General features: G+C 41.7%; 1 protein-coding gene and 1 non-coding gene across 2 annotated transcripts; one reads left to right on the plus strand and one right to left on the minus strand.

The window, feature by feature from the left end:
- Window positions 1–5,770: 5,770 nt before the first annotated feature.
- On the minus strand, window positions 5,771–5,877 carry LOC133286904 (small nucleolar RNA R71). The gene has a single exon (XR_009748184.1). It is a non-coding gene; the product is annotated as a small nucleolar RNA R71 (small nucleolar RNA).
- A 184-nt stretch (window positions 5,878–6,061) lies between these two features.
- LOC133286902 (uncharacterized) lies at window positions 6,062–7,018 on the plus strand. Its single transcript, XM_061484401.1, has 2 exons — window positions 6,062–6,285; window positions 6,373–7,018. Exons 1-2 carry the CDS (start codon window positions 6,062–6,064, stop codon window positions 7,016–7,018), a joined length of 870 nt encoding a protein of 289 aa, XP_061340385.1.
- The last annotated feature ends 2,738 nt before the right edge of the window (window positions 7,019–9,756 follow it).

Raw genomic sequence — 9,756 nt, forward strand, 5'->3', positions numbered from 1 at the left:
TCCCATGTCTGGGCTGACCGGGGTGAGCTCCATTATGAAGTCGGCCAAAGCTTGTGACTTGATAGCCTTCCTACTTTCATATGTTATGTCGTATTCAGAAAGTTCGATTGCCCAGTTAGTCATTCTTCCTGCCAGATCTGGTTTATGCAACACCTGTCGTATAGGTTGATTAGTTCGGACTATTATCTAGTGTCCCTGAAAATATGGCTGTAATCTCCTCGCAGTAATCAGTAAGGCAAAAGCCACTTTTTCCAGCTTCTGGTACCTCAACTCGGGACCTTGCAAGGCCCTACTGACGAAGTAAATTGGCTCCCGACCTTTGTCGATTTCCTTAATCAGGACAACACTTATTTCCTCCTCCCCCACAGCTAGGTATAAGATCATAATATCTCCTGGTTCTGGCTTAGACAACACTGGTGGGGTTGCCAAGCATTTTTTGACCTTGTTGACATTCTGGGTTCCAGCCTTGCACAACTCTTTCTTTAGTCATTTGAAGAATGGGAGGGCATTTTCAGCATACTTGGATAAGAACCGGGTTATTGCAGCCAGCCTACCAGTCAATTGTTGAACCTCCTTCTTGCTTTGAGGAGCTTTCATATCAAGCACGACTTTGCACTTCTCGGGGTTTGCTTTAATTCCCCTATGTGTTAACTTGAAACCCAAGAATTTTCCTGCTGAGACTCCAAATGCACATTTTACTAGGTTCAGCCGAATGCGATATTTCCTAAGCTTTTGGAATGTCTGCTCCAGATCTCGGACATGGTTCATCATGTCGAATGACTTAACGATCATATCATCAATGTACACTTCTACATTCTTGCCCAGTTGATCCTCAAACATTTTGTTCATCATCCCCTGGTACGTAGCCCCAGAGTTTTTGAGCCCAAACGGCATCACGTTGTAGCAGTAATTGGCCTTTTCAGCAATAAAGGCAGTTTTTTCTTGATCTTCAAGATACATCAGGATCTGGTTATAATCCGAATAAGCATCCATGAAGGATAGTAATTGGAATCCAGCTGAGTTATCTACTAGCTGATCTATGTTGGGGGTAGGGTAAGAATCCTTTGGGCAAACTTTATTCAGATCCGTGTAATCAGTACAGACTCTCCACTTTCCATTGGGTTTTTTCACCATGGCGATGTTGGCTAGCCAAGTCGTATACTGTATTTCATGAATAAACCCGGCATCCAGCAATTCCTTCACATGGTCCTCCAGAACTCGTTTTCTTTCTGGCCCCAGTTTCCTTTTCTTCTGCGAAACTGGTACTGATCAGGGGTAAATTGCTAACTTGTGGCAGCAAAAAGTTGGATCTATGCCGAGAATCTCTGATGACTTCCCTGCAAAGACATCTGTGTTGCTTTTGAGAAAACCGGCTAACTCTTCCTTAATGTGGGGATCTATGGTCTTACCAATTCGGGTAAATTGACCAGGTTCTTTTCCCAGCGTAAGGTCTTCTAATTCCCCATCTGGCTCTGGCCAGGGATCACTTCTTCTCTCATATCCAGCTCAACCACATTGACGGGTTTTTCTGAATGATGAGGGATTGCCTTCTTGCCGGCTTTATCCCCCAGACGTATCCGGGTGGACTTAAGTGTCGACCTTCGTTCCCTTTGACTGTTTCAAAGTAGCATTCCCTGGATTCTTTTTTATCGCCACTGATGGTAATGATTTCATTCCTGCTGCCTATCATCTTTATCTTTTGATGCTTTGTGGAGACCAGCATATCCCATTTGTGTATGGTTGGTCTCCCCAAAATGATATTGTATTCTGATGAGAAATCAGCCATTATGAATCTCACTCGTTCTAATTTGAACGCTTCCTTCATTCCTAGGGTTAACCTGAGATCTATATAGCCTTTAGGAGGTGTATTTTCTCCATTAAAATCTATCAAGGTTGTCTTGCAGGGTATGAGGTCCTCCTCATCAAGATTCATCTTTTTGAAGGCATCCCATAGTATAATGTTGGCACTGCTTCCTGCATCTATGAAGATCTTTTTAACCCGGCAATTCACCAGGGTTCCGATGACGACCAACCCATCTACATGTCCTAGCAAAACACCTTGGATATCTTCCTTTGTGAAATAGAGCAGAGGAGTGTCTGGTTTACTGGAGCCCTCCTTAAATTTAGGACGATCCCGGATCGACAACACTTCTTTTAGGTACTTTCGCCTAGCACTTATAGTGTCTCCTCCTCCTCCTAGAGCTCCACTGATCACATTACAATCGAATTCGTCTTCCAGGAATTCATCGTTATTGGAATTATCTCTCTAGTTCCTTTCCTCTTTATTTTTCTTCTCAGGGACCAGACTCTTACTCCTCTTTCGGTTTTCAGACTTTCTTTTGTTGTTTTTGGCACCCTGAGTTTTGATTACATACTGGCGTAGTTTGCCTTCTCTAACAAATTTCTCCACAGCATCTCAGAGATCCCAGCATTGATCAGTGTTGTGACTCGGTCCATCATGGAAGGCATAGTACTTGGACTTATCCAAACCACCTCTATCAAATATGGGCCGAGGTCTATCTACTTTCTTCATCTCCGTTATTGCCACTTCCCTCCAAATTTGAGAGCGTGAGGAATTCAACGGTGTATACTTCTCATATCTTCCAACCTGGTCTCTATCATCCAGGATTCTGCTTCTGAAATCTTTCTTTTTATTATCGGGTCGCTCCTTTTCTCTTGGGGTTGGGCTCATCCTTCTTGGACTTGCTCTTTTACCTTCCTCTGATAGCGCATTTGCTATCTCCATTTGTTCGAGTTCCAAGTATTTTTTGGAACAAGTTATGAACTCCTCCAACGTCCTCACAGGATCTTTGTAGACCGACTTGGCTAGTCTAGATAATCCATCCCGGCCAGCCACAATGAGGTGGATATGGAGATTCTCTTGCAAACTCGGCAACTGCAAGGCAGCATCTTTAAACCTGTTAAGATACCTCTGGAGAGTTTCTCCGGGTTGTTGTCGTATCTTGCCAAATGCGAACTCGAACTTTGGATGCTTTTTGCTGGTTGCAAAATTCAGAAGGAACTTTTTTCCAAATTCCTCAAAAGATCCAATGGAATTGGCAGGAAGGGTTGAAAACCATGCCTGCGCTGCCCCAGTCAAGGTTATAGCAAATATCCGAGATATGAGGGGCTCAACTATTCCTCGGATATACATGTCCATGTCGAAGGCGTCTATGTGGACCTGTGGGTCCTGACTTCCATCATATTTCGACAAGCGTGCCGAATCAAAATCCTCCGAAAAAGGAGAATTCAGTATTTCACCAGTGAAAGGGCTATTATTATACTTCCCCCTACTGTATTTCCTCCTATACCCACCAGGTTTAGCTCGTCCTCTGGTGGTTTGAGTACTTTGATCGGGATGTGTACCATCCCAGTTTCTCTGGCCATTTTCTCTTGTTGAAGCATTCTAGTTCAAAGTTTGCACAACAGCATTCTGATCACCCATTCTAATGTTCTCCGGGTTCGGATCCATCATTCTTCCAAGATTGGGCCTTCTATTGCTTCTCAGGTTTGCACCCGATGTGATTCCCGGTTGGGCCTTCCTTGGTTTTCTACCTGGGTAACCCGGTTTGCATGATCCAGGTTGTGGTTCCCTTCTCGGCTATTAGCATTCTGGCCTAGGGCCTCTCTCACTCCAGGCCCTGTCATCCCTAATAAGCGCTGCTCTAGACCCTGCATTCTCCTGGTATTTTCTTCCTGCATTCTCTGGAAATCTTGTCGCTGGAGGTTATTACAATTCTCCATCTCTTCCATTCGTCGTAAAATTACAGCGACCGCATTTTGAGCAAGTCTAGAAGCAGGATCCGCAGATTGGGCAACGTGAGCGGCAGCAGTACCCCCAGGATGTTGACAGGGATTATTCAAAGTTGGAGCCGCAACTCGATCACGGGGTGCTGGGGTGGAGGCTGTGTCTGACACATCCTCACTGACATGAAATGATCATAATCTATTTCATTCTCAGGCTGGTTTTGAGGTTGATTCACCTCTTCGAAGACTGGATCCAACGACTGATTCTGAGGGTGTGGCTGTTGGCTATTACTCCTTGTACGGACTGCCATCTTTAGTCAGAATGGTGAGAATGTCAAATTCAAAGAAGAATCCCCACAGACGGCACCAATGTTCTATCTTAGAGATAGAGATGTCCAGCCCAATGAACTGGTATATTGATCTTGGATCTAATGCCCTCTGCAAGGTTTCTATGAAGGAGATACCCTTGAGCCAAGCAGATCATTGTGCACAATGATAAACCTTTGGTTTACCATGTTTTTAGGCTAAATTATACAAGAATTATGTAATAGAATGCATAGAATTCAAGGTTTTACAACCTATAAGTCATAAGATAGGAAATTGAGCTGACGTTTTGATGTTATTTGCATTTTGAAGGTAAAACCACAAAGAATGGTGCTAAGAAGTGCTAAAGAAATTATGACGAAGAAGTAGCGGCTCAATATGGACCAAGGGAAGCCAAAATCTTATAAGTTAAGAGCCAGAAGAGCACGCTCAAGCGCACAAGAGGACGCTCGAGCGCATCATAGCAGGAAAAACAGTCAAATTAAGCAACCCAGGATGCTCAAGCGCACAGATTAACCGGGGAACTAGGGTTCTTCTGAGATCACAGAGATTTAGTGTAACAAGGAATTGAGCCCTAATTAACTTAGATAGAATTGATTGGCAATATATTAAGAAAATGTTCTTGACTGTTTAAATCATAACATAACGAGGATATTTGGGGAAGTCGAAACCCTAACTATGCTTGTTTTAATTCTTGAATCAATCAGCATCTTTTTCAATTGTCTTTTTAATTCTGATATTTCTTGATTGCATGCTATTACTTGTTTTTAATTTTAAGTTCTTCAATTACAATTATCTCAATTCCAACTTTTGATTGTCCAACTAAAACGCGATTAGCGAACTAGTGCTTGAACTTCTGATCCTCGTGGGAACGATCTCGTACTCAGTACACTTTATTACTTTACGACCGGTGCACTTGCCGAGTCGCAACAAGTTTTTGGCGCCGTTGTCGGGGATCGAATTCTTTAACATTAGAAGTAACTAATTAACTTTTAGATTGGACGTTTTAATTTTCTGCACTTTAAACATTCTTCAAAAATATTTTTCTACATTGAAATTCTGCATCAAATTTCTGCATATTTATTTTTCTGCATTCTTTGTTTATTTTTATTATTTTTCTGTTTTGTCTTTTTCTATTTTTCTGCACATCTTTTCAATCTTAGTTTATGCGAGGTACTCTTAACCCGCGAATTTTGCAGTTTGATCCTGAGATAGAAAAGACAAAAAGGAAACTTAGAAAGGACGCAAAAGAAAGAAAAGCAAAAGAAGAGAAAGAAGCATCAAGTTTGACGAAACCTAAGGAGGAACCGATGGCAGAAAACAATCAACTCGCTCCAAGGACTTTGGGGGATTATATGACTCCAGCCCGAGTTCCGCAGACGGCGAGCATTGTTAGACCGGCCATAGAAGCTAACAACTTCGAGCTGAAGCCGGCACTGCTACAACTGATTCAAAAGAACAGTTTGTTGGAGGAAGCACAGAGAACCCCTATAGTCATCTTGATGATTTCCTATTTTACTGTGATACATTAAAAGGGAATGGAGTTTCTCGTGACGCTATCTTACTCAGACTATTTCTATACTCACTGAAGGATGATGCAAAAACTTGGTTGCAGTCTCAACCTGAAGGAAGCATAACCAGTTGGGATGACTTAGCAAGAAAATTCTTGGCCAGATTTTTCTCAGCTTTAAAGATGGCAAAGCTCAAATCGGAGATCACCTCTTTTGAACAAAAAGAAAGTGAATCTTTGTATGAGGCTTGGGAACGATTTAAAGGATTACTCAAAAAGTGTCCTCAACATGGAATTGAAGCATGGGAGAAAACAAGAATATTTTTAAAAGGAATGACGTCCAACACAAGAACACTGGTAAATGCTGCTGCATGAGGCTCCTTGAAAACAAAAACTCCAGAGGAAGCGCTAGAATTGTTGGGATCCTTAGCTTCTCAAGAATTTAACAATGCCCCAGTTTCACAAAGGAGAGCAGGAATTATGAAGCTCTGCGGCTATGATGCAATCTTAGCCCAAAATGAACAAATGCACAAGAAACAACAAGAACAATTAGATGCTCTTACTAAACAATTTAATCTTTCTCAAGTTTCTTCTGTTAGTAATTCTCAAATTAAATGTAGTATTTGTGCAGAGGCTCATGGGACTGAAGATTGTGACTATATGAGAACAACTGAAAAGCCACCAGCAGAGGCCAGTGGAGTCTGGTATGATTAAAAGAACCAGAACAATCCAGGAAGGAATCAATATGGTAATCAAGGGTGGAAAAATCCTAACCAACACCCTGGATTTAGTTACAAAACAAATCATCAACTGAATCCTCCTATGCCACTGCAACAACAACTACCACCTCAAGGCACCACTTCAGAATGGGAAAAGGCTTTTGCACAGCTATCCAAGACCACATCAGGCTACATTCAAAATGCAGATGCCTTCAGAGATGAAACACGAGCATCATTCCAGAATCAAGAAGCTTCTATCCAGAATCTGGAAACTCAGATTGGCCAGCTGTCAAAGCAATTTGTTGAAAGAACGCATGGCACCTTTCCAAGTAACACCGACACGAATCCAAATGCTCAATGTAATTCAATTGTTACTAGAAGTGGGATCGTGATCCAACCCGTGGAAAAGCCACCAGTGGAGAAGAAGAAAGAAGCAGAACCTGTAGCTGAAAAGGAGAAAGAAGAACATGCAGAAGAAGTTGAAAAGAGCAATCCAGAGAAGAAGTTGTTCAAATGGTTGAAACAAGAGATCCAGAAACAACAATACACCAAATTTCTGGATATCTTCAAGAAGCTGCAAGTGAACATTCCTTTCGTAGAAGCCCTGGAAAGCATGCCTAACTATGCGAAGTTCATGAAAGACCTTCTGTCAACGAAGCGCAAGCTAAAGGAGTGCGAAACAGTGGCCCTAACAAAGGAGTGCAGTGCAATCATCTAGAAGAAACTTCCTCCCAAGCTGAAAGATCCAGTCAGCTTTAGTATTCCTATAGCCATAGGAAATATTAAAGTAGGAAAAACATTATGTGATTTGGGAGCAAGTATAAATCTAATGCCATTTTCCATGTGCAGAGCTCTTGGAATCAAGGAACTCAAGCCGACAACAGTTTCTCTACAGTTAGTTGACAGATCGATCAGACGACCAGATGGGGTAATTGAGGATGTTTTAGTTAAAATTGACAAATTTATCTTCCTTGCAGATTTTGTAATTCTGAATATGGAAGAGGATGTCAAGATTCCCCTACTTCTCGGAAGGCCATTCCTAGCCACCGCAAGAGCAATGATCGATGTGGAGCAAGGGAAACTGATGCTGAGGATGAACGAAGAAACAGTGAGCATCGATGTCTTCGAATCAATGAAACATCCATCAGACGGAGGAGACTGTTTTATGATAGACATAATACAAGAAGCAATTGATGATACTATGAAAGAGGAGAGTTCTCCACTAGAGTTAGAACAAATCAATGAAGAAGCTGAAATAGCTGATAAAGAACCGGTGGTGGAAGAACTAGAAAGAAAGATGACATCCCTCTCGGAGCACCGAAGGTAGAGCTTAAGGAATTACCTCCAAATCTGAAGTATGTTTTCCTTGGTGACAACAACACATATCCAGTCATCATCAATAATGAGCTGTCAACCATGGAAGAAAGAAAACTTCTCAAGGTGCTGAAGAAACACAAGGCTGCCATAGGATGGTCCTTCTCCGATTTAAAAGGTATAAATCCTTCCTTTTGTACTCATAAAATTATAATGGAAGATGACATTAAACCTGTGAGGCAGCCACAAAGGAGACTCAATCCAACCATGAAAGAGGTGGTAAGGAAAGAAGTAGTTAAACTGTTGGATGCAGGGATGATCTATCTTATATCCGACAGTGCATGGGTAAGTCCTGGACAAACGGTACCCAAGAAAAGTGGAGTCTCAAGAGAGGAATCTTGTTTTGAATTAGGAAAAATGCCACTTCATGGTAAGAGATGACATAGTTTTAGGACACAAATTGTCCAAAGATGGTATAGAAGTTGATAGAGCTAAGATATCTGTTATTGAGAAACTTCCCCCTCCCTCTAACGTTAAAGGTATTCGAAGTTTTCTCGGTCATGCAGGTTTTTAGAGACGCTTTATCAAGGACTTTTCCAAGATAGCAAAGCCACTATGCAAGTTGTTGGTCAAGGATGAGGAATTCAACTTCATTGATGAATGTTTGTTAGCATTTAATATTTTAAAAGATCAATTGACCACTGCACCTATAATCACTGCACCTGATTTCACACTACCTTTTGAATTAATGTGTGATGCTAGTGATTATACCATAGGAGCTGTCTTAGGAAAAAGAAAGAATAAATTATTGCATGTGATTTATTATGCTAGTAAAATTCTTAATGATGCACAAATGAATTATGCAACCACTGAAAAAGAGTTACTAGCAGTTGTCTATGCATTTGATAAATTTAGACCGTATTTGCTAGGGTCTAAAGTAATTGTTTATACTGATCATGTTGCTTTAAAGTATCTGTTGAATAAGCAGGATGCAAAACCACGACTGCTCAGATGGATGCTACTCCTTCAAGAATTTGAAGTAGAGATCAGAGACAAGAAAGGTGTGGAGAACTTAGTGGCTGATCACCTCTCCAGAATTCAAGAGAAAGATCTTCAAGATGGACCTGAGTTGAAGATCAGAGAAGAGTTCCCTGATGAACAAATCTTGGCTATCAATGTCATCTCGGACCTGAATTTAGAGGAAGCAAAGAGCACAAGTACACCTCCATGGTTCGCGGATTTTGCAAATTTCAAAGCAGCAGGGGAAATTCCAGGGATTTTACATGGCAACAAAGGAAGAAGTTTCTACATGATGTCAAGAAATACTTATGGGATGAGTCTTTCCTTTTCTACAAATGTGCTGATTGAGTAATAAGGCGATGCATTCCAGAAGAAGAGATGAAAGACATCCTTTGGCACTATCATGGTTCCAGCTACGGTGGACATTTTGCGGGAGAAAGAACAGCCGCAAAGGTACTGATGAGTGGCTTCTATTGGCCAACACTCTTCAAAGATGCAAGGAAGTTCGTAGAATCATGTGATAGATGTCAAAGAACGGGGAATATCTCTAGAAGACATGAAATGCCCCTCAACAACATATTGGAGGTTGAAATCTTCGAAATAGACTTCATGGGACCCTTTCCTCCCTCTTATGGAAACAAATACATCCTTGTTGTTGTCGACTATGTCTCCAAATAGGTCGAGGTTGTTGCTCTTCCTACTGATGATGCTCGGGTAGTCATCGCGTTCCTAAAAAGAAACATATTCGACCGATATGGAGTGCCGCAAGCAATTATAAGTGACGCCGGAACACACTTTGACAACAGACAAGTGGAATACATACTGGCTAAATGCGGAGTGAAGCACAAGATTGCAACACCGTACCATCTGCGAACAAGTGGTCAAGTAGAGATTTCAAACCGAGAGCTGAAGCGTATCTTGGAGAAAACAGTGGGAAGTTCCAGGAAAGACTAGTCCAAGAAGCTTGATGATGCACTGTGGGCATATCGGAATGCATTCAAGACACCAATAGGAATGTCCCCGTTCCAGTTATTGTTCGGGAAAGCCTGTCACTTACCGGTGGAGCTGGAACACAAAGCACTATGGGCAATAAAGTACCTGAACTTCGACTCCAAGACCGTA

Source organism: Gastrolobium bilobum, unplaced genomic scaffold (genome assembly GCF_033153095.1).
Source record: "Gastrolobium bilobum isolate Gb01-03AN ecotype WA unplaced genomic scaffold, APGP_CSIRO_Gbil_v1 utg36508, whole genome shotgun sequence".
NCBI lineage: Eukaryota > Viridiplantae > Streptophyta > Magnoliopsida > Fabales > Fabaceae > Gastrolobium > Gastrolobium bilobum.